This window comes from Achroia grisella, unplaced genomic scaffold (assembly GCF_030625045.1).
Source record: "Achroia grisella isolate CSIRO2021 unplaced genomic scaffold, CSIRO_AGI_Agris_v1 utg1186, whole genome shotgun sequence".
Classification (NCBI taxonomy): Eukaryota; Metazoa; Arthropoda; class Insecta; order Lepidoptera; family Pyralidae; genus Achroia; species Achroia grisella.
This window is the reverse complement of record NW_026712592.1, coordinates 4,536,262-4,555,248: the sequence shown is the minus strand read 5'-3', so window position 1 is coordinate 4,555,248 and position 18,987 is coordinate 4,536,262. Positions and strand designations below refer to the sequence as shown.

At 37.1% G+C, this 18,987-nt stretch overlaps 1 protein-coding gene and 1 pseudogene across 1 annotated transcript; one reads left to right on the top strand and one right to left on the bottom strand.

Annotated features, from left to right (window-relative positions):
- The first annotated feature begins 4,592 nt into the window (after positions 1–4,592).
- Positions 4,593–18,508, top strand: LOC131854507 (putative fatty acyl-CoA reductase CG5065). Its single transcript, XM_059205638.1, has 13 exons — positions 4,593–4,617; positions 5,465–5,577; positions 7,735–7,851; positions 8,431–8,550; positions 9,150–9,275; positions 9,885–10,030; positions 10,381–10,493; positions 12,127–12,319; positions 16,197–16,343; positions 16,702–16,791; positions 17,395–17,559; positions 17,876–17,974; positions 18,346–18,508. Exons 1-13 carry the CDS (start codon positions 4,593–4,595, stop codon positions 18,506–18,508), a joined length of 1,617 nt encoding a protein of 538 aa, XP_059061621.1.
- On the bottom strand, positions 15,833–15,917 carry LOC131854515 (U6atac minor spliceosomal RNA; annotated as a pseudogene).
- Positions 18,509–18,987: the final 479 nt, after the last annotated feature.

Genomic DNA, 18,987 nt, shown 5'->3' with positions numbered 1-18,987 from the left:
TTAGTAGGTACCCATAATACAAACTCTGCTTAATTTGGGACAATATGGCTGTTTGTAAATTGCCATAGGTAAGGTATAATATTACCATTATAATATGTGTATGGCATTGAACTCCTGACCGAAAAATTGACCAATGTAAGATCAAAATCAAAGGTGAGACACGAGTGGAGGATGATAAGATGAGATTGAGGTAAGGTCAGTTAGCCCATTTTAATATTTGTATTACACAAATGAATTGCGAACTGTCAACGTCGTGGTCACTTAACACTTCACATACCTACCAGAGTAGGACTCTACTCAATCTAACCTATTTCAGCAGCTTGCTTTGTAAGCTGTGTTTCGGTCGTGGAGTGCAGTTTAGGTAGTGAAACCCTCTAGAATTCCAACGTATGGTATCTCGGGTGTGTTTAGTACAACAGTACCTACCTACAACGTGATGTCCGTAGTAGGTAGGTACTGTTCATGTATATCGGCGACGGTTACTGTTTACCATAAGAAGGAACGTCAGCTTGTTTGCTATTCCAATTACATAGAAAAACATTACCACATTTAATTGATGTGTTTGAATCAAGCGAAGTAGAAGACGAGCTTACCACCATCTCTTAGATTTGGTTTAAAGAGACGGCTATACTCCGAAAACCAAATTTAAGAAACAGCCTAGTGACTTTATTAAATTGCAAGTCACAATCTTTGTAGCAAACCACTTGACCATGACGCTTTCCATATTTTTATTATCTTATCTTTCTTCTCTTTCCTTATCTTATGAATCATTTGATAAAAAATAAATATTGTCCTCAAATTGATCATATCGAAATTAGAATTAAACACATTAGTTGTACAAAGTAATGACTGTTACTGAACTGCTCTCGTCTAATTATGCTTAGTAGGTTGACCAAACTTTACTTGTGAAGTTCAAGGTATTTATCGATGTTGACGTAGATATAGCAACAGTATATTATCTTTAAAAGAGTCGTAATTTAGCGAACACGGTTCAGTCTGACACATGGCCGCGAATGTGTATGAATTGGAGGTGTAGTTACCAAAGTGATAGAAACATTAATTTTTGGATACGCTACAAAAGCTCAAGTAAGTTTTCATATTTATTAATCAGACAACTGATAAATATACTTGACTTCACAGACATAGATATGTTACATTTCTAGGTGATTATATTTGTACAATATTTTATTAATACTTTTTGCTATTTTATTAAATTATATTATTATTGATAAATTATAAATAAAAGTAGTGATATAGAATCATTGTAGACTTTATTTTTATATTTCGCACTCTCCAAGGATAGGAAATACGAGTAACCAAACAATAAAATAGGAATTACAAAGTGTTACAGGATTTTTTTTATAAATACATACATAGAAACAACCCAGACCAATACAAATTACTATGATGTACCGTGCGAGGAATCCAACCCGCAACCATTGGAATTAAAGCGGTGTAGTAAACAGCTTGACTGATCGTTGTTTTATTATGTAAATAGGTACATTTTATCTTTTTAATTTTGTCATAAAATATCTGAAACAGCTAAACAGATGCGATATTAACAATTTAACATCCTACTCAAAATGTTAGACACTTACTATAAGCACACGAATAATATTTGTCTGTCATGTTTGTTTAAGTTTGAATACATCATCATCCATCACGCGAAACGTTCAAACTTGAACTGCTGGTACGTGGTACATAGGACTTGAACTTGACATGGACAAATGCAATATTTTTTATCGATCATAAAACAGACATTGTTTAAAACTAAGTATTCGTATATTCACAACTGTTTAGAATTGTGTACATAAATTACTTGCTGACCTGCGCAACTTCTTCTGGATCACAATTTCCCCGTTTTTGGAATACTCTTCAGTGCAGTTCCTATTATATTGGTCATAGCATGATGTAGCCTTACTCGATAAATACCCACAACCACAAAATACTACAGAATATAAACGGATATTTACCGATATAACATTAATTATGACAAAAGGAAGAAATAAAAATATAATAAATTAAAAAAGGGGCCGGACTTTCTGTACTTGGTAAAATATATATATTTATGAACTTCAGACTCTCCAGTTGACCCGTGACTACGTTTTTAAGAGAGTAAAAAAAGTCGGAAATTGAAAATAATATTAGATATTACATGCATAGATAATACAAATTACATGCATTCGGCATATGATCGCAGATCATGATTACTGCTATTTGTGTACTCTGGGCTGGAGTCTGTATAATCAACTAAATTTTTTCTCTCTGTGAGGATATATTTAACTATTAATTTTATAAGAATTCTATATATTACTGTGCCATATATTTTGAATGAGGACCAAAAGTCGGAATAATTCAATTGAATGATACCCTACGCACACAAGCAGTAACCGTCTTTAGCTATATCACAGATAACATAATATTATATAGCTATATTTATATAAACTACCTACGCATACAGGAATTTTTAAAACATGTTGTATATAGATATACCTTATAATAATAATGCTAATCAATGATGGAAATACATGGACCGGCTGCTACATTTTCTGTACACACATACCAGGTGTAATGTACTGGAAAATATTCCTAAAAAAACATGCTAATTGGTTCAAACAGCTACTTTGTGTATATAAGTCGAAATATAACATTCGTTAAGTAGAATTCATAAAACTGAGTATATTCCTCGAAGAGGCTAAGCATGTCAACAAACTACTTAATATTTGAAACCTTTTCATATTTATTCTGAACAACATGATTGACACCGCACAGGACTTTTTATATTAGAGTAATAACAATAATCATCTCATTTGACATCAACGCGGTCAAACATGGAAAACATTCTTGATATTTCCTGGAGAAATCGCCATGACGACCTGACTTCATTTTCATTGTATCACCCTCCACACCATCGTATACTCTCAGCGTAGGACGGGGATCATTCTTCATAAACTCGTATTTTAAATATTACTAATATTATAAATGTGAAAGTTTGTTAGTGCAGCAGATGGATGTTTGTTTTGCTCTTTCACTCAAAAACTACATAATAGATTTTAATGAAGCTTTATACATCAGAATAACACGCAGGTTTCGTATTTCCCGCGGGTAAAACTGCGAGTAACGATAAATTGAGGACAGAATAATACACCATCCTTTTTTTTAAACTTGGAAGAAAATCCCTCATAGAAACCCGCCAGCACCGAGGGAGGCGATAGGGTATATAACTATTCCATCTGTGATAACTGTCATGTTATGTCATCATGAAGGGATATTATTATCATAATAAAACATGTCTCCTATACGCATCCTAAATACTAAGTGAAGGTTAAGGTGAAGAAGAAGTGGAGGTTAGGCGATTGTTATTGTGTCCATCATATCAGTGCTCATTCTCGCAGAGTTTACCTGAGTATTCAGATTATTTATTCTCACAATAACTTTGTTATGTGTAGTACAACCACATTCAAAATAAAAAAAAATCGTTCATAACATATTCTTGTTGAATAAATCATTCAATGGTTCATAAAAATATAAAAATAAATGGTATATAAACATAAATCGTTCATAACATATTCTTGTTGAATAATCATTCAACAAGAATATGTTATAAACGCCGACAAACGACGGCGTTCATAATTTGGTAAAAGGAGAATATAAATAATAATAATAAATCAGGACAAACAATTGGAATGGCAAACAAGAACTCTTGTTTTTGTTTGCTACCCACGTGATGCTAAATGCTAATTGTCCTCTATATACATGAACAGCACTAAGGACATCACAATATCATGTGACGCCCATGATATCGCTCATACACTGACTTTCTGAAGTATTAAGATGTCAAGGCTTTTATCATGCTATTTTTTTTATTTATTAATTTAAAAAAAAGCATTAGCATCAGTATTCATTCACATAATATTATTTATTTCCTTTTTATTTTTTTCTAACATTTGAAAAAAAATCATACATAGGTAAAAAGAAAGCTTGTTCTATAGGCATTAAAAAACTGATAAGTACCTATGTGTATTGGGAGATTTGAACCCCCTAATCTGTAGTCTAGCGGTCACACAGCCATAATTCAGATGCTTAGCGTAATTAGATCCTAGAAATTTACACTTTTCGGTCTAAAACACTGGTGTAAAAGACTGTACCTTACCTACTGCACCGGCTATTTGTCCAACAATGAACTTTATGTAAACATGACGTACTAACTACACATTGTATGTACGTCAAGTTCACTTTACACGTGTGACTATAACTATACAGGTTGTTCTGAATTACGGAAATTGCAAAGTTGCTCACAGTAGATGTTGGTCGCAAGGATTTAAGTATAACCTAAGGTCTAACTATAATGCGTAACTTATGGACAAACGTATTCAAAATAAAAAGGTTGCACAGGATAGGAATCAATGGAAGTATCTATAGTTAAAAATATTTGTAAATTTCAGAATAAATAGCTTTATTATTAATATTATTATATTAATAATAAATACAAAATCCATCGCGTAATGATTTTTATAGTAGAATTATTAACCCTCAGGCTCAATGAGTACATTTTCCCTTGAATCAAAATAAATTGACATAAATTTATTTAGATGTCGGAGAGATTTGTCGCCGATTGTATGGGTTCAATTAAGGGTTAAAAACCACCAGGCCACGCCCCTCTCTTCTCTGTAATCACCGACTTCTCCATAATAATAAAATAAGTTATTGACTCAACACACTGTATATAAAATCAACATTATTATTATATTCGTAAATTTATAAATACATAATATTTCCGTCACGAACTAGCAATGTTATATTTGCAATGAATGTTGTGCTAATTTAAGTAGTTAGTTCCCTGCGTTGTCAAAAATACAGACAGACAGTCTTTTGCACTAGCAATAGGAGGTGGGTGTGTACAACATTTTTAGTTGCGGAATTATGTTGCTGAAATAGAAGTCTGATCGAAACTATACTTGTTAAAGCTGAAATAGAGTTTAGCGACCCCTAACTAAAATTTGTTCAACAGATTTAAAAGACAAGTAAGACTTAACTGCATTCTGAATAACACACATGTGATTTTACATACTACCTACATTGTGACACTGCGCATATAAATTCTAATACCAACAATAGTATAAATAAGTAATTTTAATATAAATAATTATTTCATGCTGCGACACAGTAGTACCGGTACTATTATTAAGAAGTGAATTCTAAAAATATAATCCTTGTGAATAGCGTCAATAGTGAATAATTGTCATTTGCATTGGGAGAGAAAGTACTTTCATCTATTTATTTACTGCGTGTAAAAAAAAACAAATAAGAAAAGCAATGACTTGATTAAGACTTCGTCAGATAACTGAGGAGTTCATCATGATCATCTGCTTCTTTCTTATCCCATTTATTTTGGGTTCGGCGTAGATTAATAAGTTATTCTTTTCTAAATTGTAAAATTTAAAATGTTGTTCTTTATTTACAGATAATAACAAAATGGTAGGGTATTGTCAGAAGAACGATAATCGACCACTTATACCAGCATTCTACGCCGGGCGATGCATTCTAATCACAGGAGGTACTGGATTTATGGGGAAGGTAGGTGTACCTACACATTTGTGACATTATTTCCAATATTACAGAATAACACATAAAACCATCCGACTTAATATGTTTTAAGAATTTGCCGGCAATATGTTTTCTCTTTTTTCAAGTCCTCTATATCTATGCATATAAATAAAATTGGACTATCTGTTTTTAATATTGAAATAACCATTTTTTACTACATGCATATGAATATAAATAAATTAAATACACCAAAATAACACTTTTAAAATTTTTGTATGTCTGTCTGTTTGTTCCGGCTAATCTCTGAAATGCCTGGACCGACTTTGACGGGACTTTTTTTTGGCAGGTAGCTGACGTAATAAAGAGTACTTTTATTTTTGAAAAATTCTTTTGTTTTAGAAGAATAAAGTTAAATTCCACGCGGACGAAGTCGCGCGTACAGCTAGTTCTAAATATAAAAACTCTAACTCTCTATCCATCCTCTCTGTACATCGCCGTGTAACATTCGTGTCATCCCTCAAACGTTACCATTCCTAAAACTATGCTTCCGTAACTTTTTTTGCCAATTTCCTGATACATCCGTACCAAATCATACACTTGAAAATGTATGCGTTTCGCTTGTTGTTTACAATGAAATAATGTTATAAAAACTTTAATTGTTATTGTAACAAATTAATGATTACAATTACGCCTATTTTCTATTATAGTAGGTACAAACACACCCTCCCCAACACACACAAATACACAAATCTGACATAAGGTCAATACCATTGTATTAAAGTATTGTAATATTGTATAAAAGCATAAAAGTATGACAGGATTATAAACTTAGGTACTGTTAGACCGTGATCTTCTCAACCCACTTCAAGGAGAAAAGACTCTTGTTTGTCTATTTTTTTAACGTATTTGTTGATTATAAACTACATGTTAAGATTCGGTTTTTATAATCGATGTTGTTTACTCCTCAATAGTTACTCCCATACTCTCTTATATGGTTTTTAACCAGTGTATAATAATAATAAAAATAATTATATCACTGGACAATTCAACAGTGCAATCTAGTCCCAATTTAAGCAGAGCTTGTGTTGTAGGTACTAGACAACTGATATAAATTCATAGATACATTTTTTTTTATATAATACATACGAACAAGCACACTAATGAATACAATTGTTTGTATTCTTTTTTTAATTTTAACGTTTTATTTTCTTTAGTAATCTTTACGTACGCTCTCTCGTGTGTGGTGGCCCCACTGAAAATCAGCACTGTGGTATATATATACTGCAGTATAAATGCTGAGTGGGAGTCACATTCAGCGTTACTAGTATGTTTTAGCTTTTAGCTTTTAAGTTGTATAGTATATAAGATAGATAGCATCTAAGAATACTGTAATGCTGAATAAATGTCTTTATTATTATTATTATTTTATTATTATTATTATTCTGCGAGGAATTGAACCAGCGATAAGACGTAAAGCGGTGAGATAAACCACTACACCACTGATATTTACACACGCTAGATATTTTAAAAACAATAAAGACCTAAACTTAAAATAAATGACTTAGACAATCTATAACTGCTTAATATTCTATTGTACCTATGGCTACGAAATTCCAAATATTTTTGAGTAGAGGGTTGGGTTTGTTGAATCATGTATTGGCGTTAATTGTTGATCAGACAGAGCGTACGACAGAATTTCATTCAAATATCCTGGTACACTAAGCTGTTAATATGACACCTGTATGCTTATAGCAACCACGTCATTAATATTAGGTATAATAACAAAACATCGGCAAGTGTTAATCAAATCTGCATACGTTTTAGTAATATCCTATCAAAACCAAATTGTCGGTTTCGGTTCATTTTTTTTAATGTAACTAGTATGGAAACTAACTGACGGAACTAACCTCGTGGAAAGTTATAAGCATCATCATCATCATATAAGTATAGGTACATTAAGACAAGTAAGTAATAATTTATGAAGACGCAATGCACTCTAAGTTCATCATTGAGAGTTTATGCCCACGTTGCATTACGTACATGCTGGACCGACAGCTATTGTAATAATAATGTATGAAAGTTGTATTTTTATCTTTGTAAACATGTAGTTAGGTACAGATTATAAATCTAATTCATTGTAATATACTATGGTAACATCAACGATTAACAAAACATATTTTGTCACAGGTTCTGGTAGAAAGGCTTTTGTCGACATGTCCCAATGTCGATAAACTGTACCTTTTGATGCGGCAGAAAAAAGGTGTAAGTCCAGAGAAGCGACTGCAAGAACTGAAACAGTCCCAGGTAGGTTAATGTGAACAAACTGTATAGCTGCTAAATAATTAATTATCGTTTTTCACGAATGGTGGTAATGATTATACACCTCACTAATGTAGCATTATGTATGATGTGATGAGGTGTCGCTGCACAATTAACTGTTTATTGTAGTATCTAGGTAGTGAGCATACCGGTTATTTATTGTACTATAATATTTATTGTACGTTTATTTAATAGTGTGCTTCATGGCTAATTAGTAATGCGTATATTAGATGCGGAATCGGAAAGTGGACTGACTTTACACTTAACTTAAATAAATCTATGTTATTGGAGAGGTTAACTAATGGAAGGGTCTCAAGTGTTGATAGAAATATTACAAGTGTAGGCACAATAGGATGACGAGAACATTTTGGTTTGGTTATTGTGTCCCATATGCTACTACTGCTACTGGCTAATATCCAGAATTTAGCCGCAATAGTTTCCAGGGATGACCGTGCTTAGCTTACGTAAACGTTAACATTGGATCTATTAGACTGTTTGCAGTAATAATTGAACCCCTATAAATTACTGCAATACTTTTATGTTCTTCTTGTACTTTACTTTCAGGTGTTTGACGTAATACGACAATCTAACCCATCACAGCTAGACAAGCTTTACATTTTGCCAGGAGATATAACAAAGCCTGACGTGGGACTGTCTCAAGAATCTATTGCTAAATTACATGAGGTAACTATATCAACCTATAAATAATACAGATATAAACCCTAACTGCATTGTTTTATTAAGAGAGAGCGACTTTTACACCAAATTTAAAAGTTATCTATATATATATATATATAGATATAGCGAGTAGGTATTTGTATATTAATAGGACTACACTTCCGATAAAATGTCGCTTCAAGTTTATTAGAAAATTATGAGGATGCAGATAAAATGCGTTATTTTTTTTACATGTTTGAATAACAAGTATGTAGTAAATTTTCGGTATTGCGTGCAAGAGAACCCACTTTTTAACTAAACGGTTGTTTGTATCTCAGACAACCAAAACTTTGTAATTTAGTAATCGTAATGAGGTAGGCCGTAGGCCTGGTACGTGTCAGCCAACTGTCGATTACATGCACAAACATCATAACGGATATCACGTCATCATGATATCCGTGGTACCCTTCGTGCATTGAAATTTAGGAGGACTAAGCCGACATGCCACTGTACTCTGCAATTTAATTTGGTATTATGTTGGTTTATATCTTAATACCAAATGTTTTCACGAAATTTGTATAAAATTTTTTTTGTGTAGTATAATAGTAATGTATTTTTGTCATCAGGTATCCGTAGTATTTCATTCTGCTGCCACATTAAAATTTGATGAAGCGATGAAGACAGCTGTAGAACAAAACGTTCTGTCAGTCATCAGACTCATGGATATATGTGACAGACTGCCCAATATGGAAGTGAGTTTACATTATTTTTGTCTTTACTTCAATAATGTATACCTACATATAATGAAATTATAATTGATAACATATATATGTATATATACATATATATTTCGGGTACAAACAACGCGAAAAATACACATACTATGTGTCGTATATACATAGAATAACTATTATTGTGGGATTATATCAAAATAACCGAAAACAATCGTTGCTAAAATTTTTCTCTGTTTGTCTGAGCGTTTTACGCGCAAACGGCTTTACCAATTTGGGGTTATTTTCACTAAAGTATGATAAGCTTCAATGAAAATTTTGTTTGAGGGTATGAAATTTCGAGCTAAGATTCACATTATTCGATATGACGACCTCAATGTTCTAGCGCTTTAGCACACCGCTTTACGTCCGATGGTCGCGGGCTCGATTCCACGAACGGTATAGACATTTGTATACATGAGTATGATTGTATGTATCAGCCTGGGTGTATATATATTTAATATGTATTTATAAAAAAAAGTATATATTTGTATCAGATACCTTATGTCTGCTTAGCTTGGGACTAGATGGCGCTGTGTGAATTGTCCTGAAATGTTATTACTATAATAATATTATTATTAATTTTTCAAGGCTTTTATCCACATATCAACAGCGTACTCAAACGCTGAACTGTCTACCATAGAAGAACGTGTTTACCCATCACCGGCTCCGTTAGAACAATTGCTGGCCGTTGCAGAGTCAGTGCCAAATGATTTGATGACAGACATCACTCCCAGGTGCGTCATTACCTATATTAATTGAACTTCGAAAAGAGAGAAAAACGGCTTTGCACGGAATTATTAAAAAACATAAATCTTCAGCTGAATCTACATATTGCTAAAAACTGCATTAAAATTCATTGCGTACTTTAAATGATTTAAGTGAACAGACAGCAGGAGCGACTTCATTTTATACGATGTAAAGAATAAAGAATAGTTTTTAATTATATTGACTATATTTATATTTTAATTATATTGACTGAGGAATTAGAAGGAATAGATTTTTTTTTATAATATTTGTGATAGGTGTAAGAACGACTGAAATATTAGAACAATATTACAAAATTTTATTTTTATTGTTATTTTAGATATATCGCTCCAAAACCCAATACGTATACGTTTACAAAAGCAATGGCCGAGTATGCGGTCACTCAGCACGGGAACAGAGGATATCCTATCGCCATATTCAGACCCACAATAGGTAAGACATTTCATTCATACGCTTTCATTTCAACGAAATTCATAGGAAATATGCTTAAACATGAAATAAGAAGAATAGTATTATTATTATGTTATCTGTGGTATTATGCACCTATACCACCTGTGTAAAAAACTATAGGTACTTAATCATAACATTATTATATATTGTAATAAAAAAGAATTAAAGATATTCACATATTTAAGTATTAACTAATATATATAAAATATAATATAATACATGTGTATTTATATAGTTGTAACTTAATATCCTCTCCAGATAAACACATTAAACAATTAAAACTTTGCCGTATCATATAGTTAATATACATAATGAGAAATTAAACACAACAGAAGAGAAATATATATAATTAAACAAAAACCACTATACTTAAGTAAACAGCATTAAACAAAACTGTAGGTATATACAATTTGTTTAATACTGAAATACACTAGTGAAAACCCTATTCGAATCGTGTAAAAACTCACAGAAAAGTATATAGACAAATATTTAAAATACTATTTTTTGCTCGGTAACATATAGTAAGTAAGTATGACGTGTAAATCTATACGTGTTTTTTTGGAAAAATATTTACTGTACAGACACGGCTTGTTTACGATATTATAATATTATTACATATATCATAACGAACATTACAAATATTACATCATGAATCAGTATATAAATAAAATAAAATTATAAATGTCAATATCAATACTAAAGTGACAGATTCGGACAATGTATTTACACGTTACAGACTTGAAATATATATATGAATATGACAGACTTAAAATGTTGATGTTTTTTGTACACAGTAGTGACGATACTAAAGTTGTTATGCTATCGTATTTATGCGATTATGTATAAATATTTTTCATAATACGGTAATTTAATTTGAGCATTTAATGATCCTGAACTTACCGATATTGAGCGGATATTAATTTTGTATCACAAAAAATAGAAATAATCTTTTTTCAAATAAACTCATTACAAGCACTTTTTAATTGTCATATTTTTTATTCGGCTACTCATTCGGAACGCAGGTTCAACACAAGAAGAATGATTAACCGATTTCCAACCGAATTATGGCGCCTACCTTTTGGGTTTATCATCTAATGATAAAATTGAAAGATGTGTAGATTGGGACATTATGATAAATAACGGTAGATTTTTATTACTACTAACGTTAGTAATTACTACGTAAGCCACAATTAATAATCCGGTACACTTTATATAGGTTTTTTTAATGAATGCTAATGATATGGTTCAGCCGCCTGCGTTAACGGTTTATGCTGGCGGGTCACCATTGGAGGAAAATAGGATGAGCATTAGCCCACCATGGTAAATTCACCAGGAATATATCCCGATAGTTTCCAGTGGGGGATAGCGTGGAGGTCAACCTAGTCAGGTTGTAGGTATTGTAAAGAGGTAGGGTTTGTAAATTTTTGTTCGGAGTAATCTCCGGTACTACTGATCTGATATCAAAACTTTTTTAGAGTTGAATAGTCAATTTATCAATGAAGCTGTATGACATCGCGCTAGGAGCAATCAGAGCCGAGCTGCAAGAAAAAATAAGGAAAATGTGACGCAGATGAAGTTCCTAATTGATATAAACTTTGGAATTTTTTGTTTTCAGTGGTGTCCTCTGTGAAACATCCATTTCCCGGGTGGATTGAGAACCTGAACGGTCCTAGTGGGGTGGCCGTTGCCGCTGGCAAAGGTCTGCTCCATGTGTTTCGCTGTAACAGTACAGCAAACGCTGACATGCTGCCCGTTGACATAGCTATCGACACATTGCTGGCTGTTGCATGGGAAACTGCCACGGATAGGTATGTTTGTGATTGTTTCTTTATCGGGCTACTATAATGCTGTTGGCCGCAGCTGCCCTTTTCAGCTTCACTAGACGGTAGGGGACGAGAGTAGATGCCACTTCTTGTGGTAGGACTTATGGGGCGGTTGAAGATCAACTCCTTTTTTTTTTTTTTTTTTAACTGGAGAAAATCCCTCATGGAGACCCGCCGGCCCCGGGGGAAGCCCGCGGGTACTGTGAGACTCCTACTCACTAAAAACTCCAAGGTATCCCGACGAAGCGCCTATAGCCGGAGTCGCGGGATCGAATGTCAGTCTACCGCAACTCCGGCGGCGTCGGCCCGCTTTAGTTTTCGGGCCCCTTCGCTTTTATTTTGGGTGTCCACCCCACCTCTCTTGAGAAGGCGCGCGGGGATACGCGCGCCACCTTCTCGGGCTTTTCTTGGAGATGCCACCGCCCCGCGGTGACATCTCAGGCCCTTGCGGCGATCTGAGGCGCCCATGCGCCCCTCCACCTCGGATCGCTTTGGATGGAGCCACCCTTATTGGGCGGAGTCCATCCTGCTCGGCCCGCTCTCACGGTTGGGGGCTTTGGGGCCCGACCGTTTGCCGACACCTTTACCCTTGGGCGGGGAACAGTTCTTCGCCCCCACCCAGTGGTCTGCCGGCCTGCCTTTAGAGGCACACACCGCACACCGCGGCGCAGACGCGCATGAGGCCGCCTTGTGGCCGCTCTCCCCACAGCGATAGCAGAGACCGCTGCGATCCTCCGCTTTGGTGCACTGGGCGCGCACATGACCCTCTTCTAGACAGCGGAAGCATCGCAGCTGTCTCTGTCTGAGCAATTCAGCCCGAACAACCACCCAGCCAACTTTAAGTTTCGCCGCGGTGGTGATGGCCTTCACCGCACGTATTGGGGCGCGGACCCAGCAAGCCCCCGCACCGGTAGGATTCCTGCGAACGTCCCCCACCTTAACGTCCTGGACCTGGCAATCCCCGGCGCTAGCAATGGCAGCGGCAATCTCCTCAACGCCAACGGAGTCGTCCAGACCCATTAGACGCATTTCCGCCTGTTTAGTGGGCCTGGAGACCCGTGCCACCTCCTCCGGGACAAGTTCCCGGAGCTTCGCCGCTAGGGCGTCCGCCTTTTCCCCGCTGTCAACGCCGGGGATCTCCAGAATGCGGCCACCCGTCACGGCGACTCGCAACCGGAGAGCGTCTATCCCCAGGGGCCCCAAGTCAATCTTGGATTTTGCCTCCCTGAGGATATTCGCATAGGACGCTCCCTCTTTCTCAGCCTGCGGGTCCATCGTTATGATGATTGCCGCAGAGCTAGGCGGCCGCAATTTGGATGGGGCCGGTGCCGATCTTTTATTCGGCTGCTTTCCAGACGCCTGCTTTTGGGACTTCCACGGCTCACCGGGTAGCCCCTCGGGGACACTACTTAGTTTGCCCCTTTTACCTTTTACAACCGTGGCCCATGACGTCGTCGGAAGTTCCGACTGCGCCACCTCCTCTCTGGGCCCACGGTGATCTCCCTGGGTGAGGGCCTTTTTTGGCCCTGGTCCTTTGGCCTTGGTTTTCGGGCCAGCTTGGGCATTGGGGGCAGAACCCCTAACCGCAGTGGCAGGAGCGGCCTGACCGCTCTTCTCCTGCATTATGACCGGTGGTGGAACCGACCCCATCTCCGGATGTTGGAAGGGATACTCCCTCATCTCCGACATGAAGGACGACAAGCGGTTTTTGACTATGCCGTCGACGTCCCTCATAATTTGTGCCCTCCAGGCCTTCATTTCAGATCCCACCACCGGTCCCTGAACTTCTCCGGTGTTCGCGGCGGGAGCTTCCGCCTTCTTAGCCGCCCTTACGGCTTTGTTCTTCTCGGCACGGAGTTCAGCGACCTCCCGCTTGAGAAACTCCACCTCCTGCTCCAGCCGAATGTTTTGTGCCAAAAGTGGCGACGCAAAACTCGGGATTAAGCTCGCCTCTAGCGCATCGACCAGCCGTTTGATGCTGGCCAGCCCATCTTTCATCGTTTTGACGCAGGTCCCTTTTATATTTGCTGATCTCCGAATGACTTCGGTGATCTCCTCCGCATGCTGGTAGACCTGCATCCTGACTGACCTAATAGCCTGGCTGGCCTCAGCACCGCTTGTTGGGGCGGGTGCACCTTGCGACTCACTACTGCGAGGGGGCTCGATTTCTGAGTCCCGTAATCGCTCCTGGCTGACGACGACTTGTTTTAGGCCTGCCCTGGCCTCCTTACTCCCATCTCTGGTTATGGCTTTGGATATAGCCCCCTTCCTCTTTGGTGGCAGGGATACCGGTTCAATAAACTTCTCATCTTCGTAGAACCGGTAGCCAAACTCCTGGGAGGGATTTGATACCTTTGACCCTGATGTTCGGTCCTCCACACCTGCCGAGGGGCTCTGCCCAACCCTTTTGGGGGCCGGAGTAGAACGCCCACTATATTCGGATTCCGACCCTGAGTTGGGATCCGTACGACGTCTCTTCCGCCGCGACGACCTCCGAGTACCTATGGACGACGTCTTGGCATCCTCATCCTCGACTAGAGACATGCAGGAACTGGAGAGGTAATCCGATCCCAACGCCAGTTCCCGCTCCGCCAACTCCAGTTCGCGAGCGAACGTGCTGAACGCCGCCGCATCTTCCGCGCTCATTAGACCTCTCATCTCCATCGCCTCACCGTCCTTAACGGACCCAGCATTTCCTCCGTCCTTCACGGACTCCGTCATCACACCGTCCTTCACGGACTCCTTCGTCACACCGTCCTTCTCGGACCTTTCATCAAAGGGTTTTTTGTGTTTGTCATCCATTTTTGTTCCCACGAGTGTGGGGGAAAGGTTGCACAGCCGGCGTTGCCCCCTGCTACCGACTGCGGCCTAATACACTTTGGGTGCGGCTGGTGCCCAAAGGTTGGTGCGCTTGCGGCCGGAGTTACTCCTCCGACCCGGCCGCCCCGGGGAACACGCTAACTGAAAGGAATTTCCAGCAGCGTGCTCCGCGTGACGACCTGTCCCTCGCCAGGCACCGAGCTTAGACAAGAGGTTTTTTATAGAGGTTGACTCCTCGCGGCCCCGGGCAATTAAGCCAAGAGCCCCCGCTCCTACACTGGGCCGATAGACGTGATCACCGACACCCAGTGCAGGTTTACGGTTTGAAGCCAGTTGCACTGAAGTGCTGTCCGGCTGCGCAGTTAAGCACCCACCAGACCTGGCTTCCAGTAGGCAAAGAAGAAAAAGGAAACGAAAACAGAAAGACAGAAAAGAAGAAGACAAAGAAAAGAAAAGACGAAGACAGACAAAGTCAAAGAGAAAGATTTGCCTACTCCTACTCGCCGGACTATCGGCCGACATAGTAGCAGTATCCCGAAGGAACGACTACTATCCCGCCCAGGGCGCACCAGAACCAAACCATTGCTCGGCCACCGTTCCCCGCGGACGTATCCACGAGGATGGGGAAGCCTCCCAATGGATGGCCCATACTTGGAGGTTGTCCGACCACGTCGCCCCAATGTGGTCAAGTTGTGCCTTAACCATTTTGTGTGTTCCATCCTTGTCAAGGGGAGTGCTAACCGTCTCTCCTTTCAAAAGATCAACTCCTGCCTGACGGATACGACTTTAGTCTGACACGTAATTTTGATCCGCGTTTCAATTGGACGGGGGATCGATTCCGATCGTACTGTTTATCTATTTTTCAACCGACTATAAAAATCAGGGAATTCTCCATATTATGGTATTTTATTTTTATTATATATATAGCCTTTGTAGGTAAATTATTACAATATAAAAAAATCCAGATTTTATAATTCGGTTATAAATACAATTTTAGAGTTCCATCGGGTTTATTTTATTTCAAGAATATTTGTACTTTCAGATTGCAAGAAGTGCGAGTGTACAATTGTACTACATCAGAAAACCCCACCACATGGGGCGATTTTGAGAATGAGGTCATGAAAAATATTAGACTGTACCCCATGGATAAAGCGTTCTGGTGGCCATGTGGTACCGCCATCCATAACAAGTGAGTATCGACAATTTAACAATTTTTAATAAATGCAAGACGCCTCTGAAGAAAAGTTACCATGGTGACATAATGTTTTATAAATATTTTCTTTATTACATACCAACTTTTATATTGTATTACTAGCTGTGCCCGCGGTTTATCCCGCGTGATATTTATAACCTATATATTATTCTGATGTACCTATAAGCTATATTATTGTAAAGTTTCATGACAATCCGTTCAGTAAGTTCAGGTTTCAGGTTTCAGACCTGAAAGAATAACAAACATCCATCCATATTCAGAAAGTTACGCGTTTATAAACTTAATAAAATTTATTTAGTATGTAATTTGTTCGTTCATTGTTATTTTTTCACAGATATTTGCAGAAAACATTGGAATTGCTGTTACAAACTGTACCTTTACATCTAACTGAATACATATTTAGAGTACTGGGCATTAAAACACAGTAAGTACTTAATTGTTATTTAGTTTTACCAAAAAAAGAGAAGAAAATTATTTTTTAATCCGACAGTGAAAGGAATAAAGGAGGATCTTAATTTGTTGTATTTTTATGTTACCCGATGTGTTCTCCAATTCTAAACCTATATTATACTAGTGGTGCCTACGACTTCGTTCACGTGTATTTAATAGACTGTTGTCGATAGTTAACGATAAAAATTAATTAAGCATTTATACAGTGCCAGCTATTATTTTATTGATAAAGTAATTAAAAATAGTAGATGCCGTATTTAAAATTAATAAAAAAATCTCTGGAGGAAGTAATTTTTCTAAATTTTTTACCCCTACGTACACGATATTGTACAAAGAGTTTGGAAATTTCATTTAATTAATATGGTTAAACAAGGGCAAGCACTATAGATTTATTCAGGTTGCAGTGCTACAGTTCTCTTTAGCACCGAGTAATAGTCGATAGCTCAAACACCTCAACTAATTAAAAACACTTGTATACTTAAATAGCTTACAGTTCATCTATGTATACGTATATTTTTATATTACTTAATAATTTCGTTTCATAAATAAGTAAACACACTTGACTGTTTTATTTCAGGTTAAGTCTAATCACTGTCAGCCGTCGATTACGAGCAATGAATAGTGTTTTAAATTTCTTTGCTCTGCGGGAATGGCGATTCGTAAACACGAATGTACAAAAACTTCGCGCAAGACTTACGCCTCAGGACGCCGCCATATATAACTTGGATCCGAAAAGTTTCAGGTGAGTTATCCTATTCTTACATAACTAACCATGGATTCAGCGTGAAGATGTCAGGTCCAATTAATTCGCCCAGCGATAAGTTTTACTCTTTCATTCAAAACCTTCAGCATAGATTCGATTGAAATTTTGTACACAAGTAGATGATAAAGAGAAGAGAAGATCCAAGATACTCATATTTTTTATTCGATTTCACGCAGATAACAATTATGAGGGAAAGCTTTTAAATATTTCGGATTAATTACTTAAAATTGTTGTTGTAGCCAACAAACGAAACGCGTTCAAACTGCAGTAATCAAATACTTATATTAATTTCTAGCTGGGATGAACTCTACCTAAATTTCGCGAAAGGTGTGAGGAAGTACCTCCTTAAGGAGAAAGATCAAGACTTAGGGGAGGCAAGACAACATTTAAAACGGTAAGTTATCTGTGTATTTTTTTGGCGATGTTGTAATGTTCACCTTTGACAACTTTGTATAGAACAATATTTAATTATTTACGGAAAACTTTAATTGAAAGTATTACTATCATACTTGGGTGAGCGGTGACGCAAGGTTTCTGTATAGAGATAGAACGAATACTAAAGGAAACCTACATTATATTTTTTTTTGTGTGTATATAAATAATTTTATTGTGTGTCCAATTCTCTTAAGACTCTTCTTCTTTCAGTATATTATGGGGCCAATACAATATAACTATTATTAGTTTTCAATTTGCATATAATCCCATACCAAAAGAGGATCCTCTTTTTGTAACAAGACTCATGCAAGTGTTTAATTTTCTTTTCAGAATGTTTTACCTTCACACCAGTGTGACTCTTCTATTGATGGGACTGCTTATGAGATTCGCCTTACAAAATAATACAATACATGACTTGGTGTATGGGAGCATGAAATTTATACTTAGTATATTCAATAGATACCCTTTTAATTGGAGTCGAAAGTTGGTGTAGATTTTATTATGCCAATTTTTGTTGTGTAATGAAATAAGTAATGCACGTTAGGGTTGCAATAAATGATTCAGTGTTGAGTTTAAGACTCTATCAAGCGCTTCCAGGGTATATTTTATTAGTATAGTTATGACATGAGTATAGTATAGAGATAGGTATTTATTAAATCACTAAGACAAAAGGTACAAAGATTCAATAAGTAAAAAGTGAAAAACACTTTACCAATACCACGTTTCCAGTGATGTCACATATTGTTAGAGCCAAAAATTTAATCAACCTCTATTTAATTTTCTTTTAATTATTTTTATTCATCTGATAATATGTAATAAATGAATATGCCCGTAAAATTGAACCATATAAAAATAATTGCTAGCAGAGGGTGTTTGTTACAAACAGAAAGCAGATATAGTTAATAATATAGAATATAATTTTAAGTTCACTGTTCCGTGGACGATAAAATAAAGTATAAAATTGATTATTAT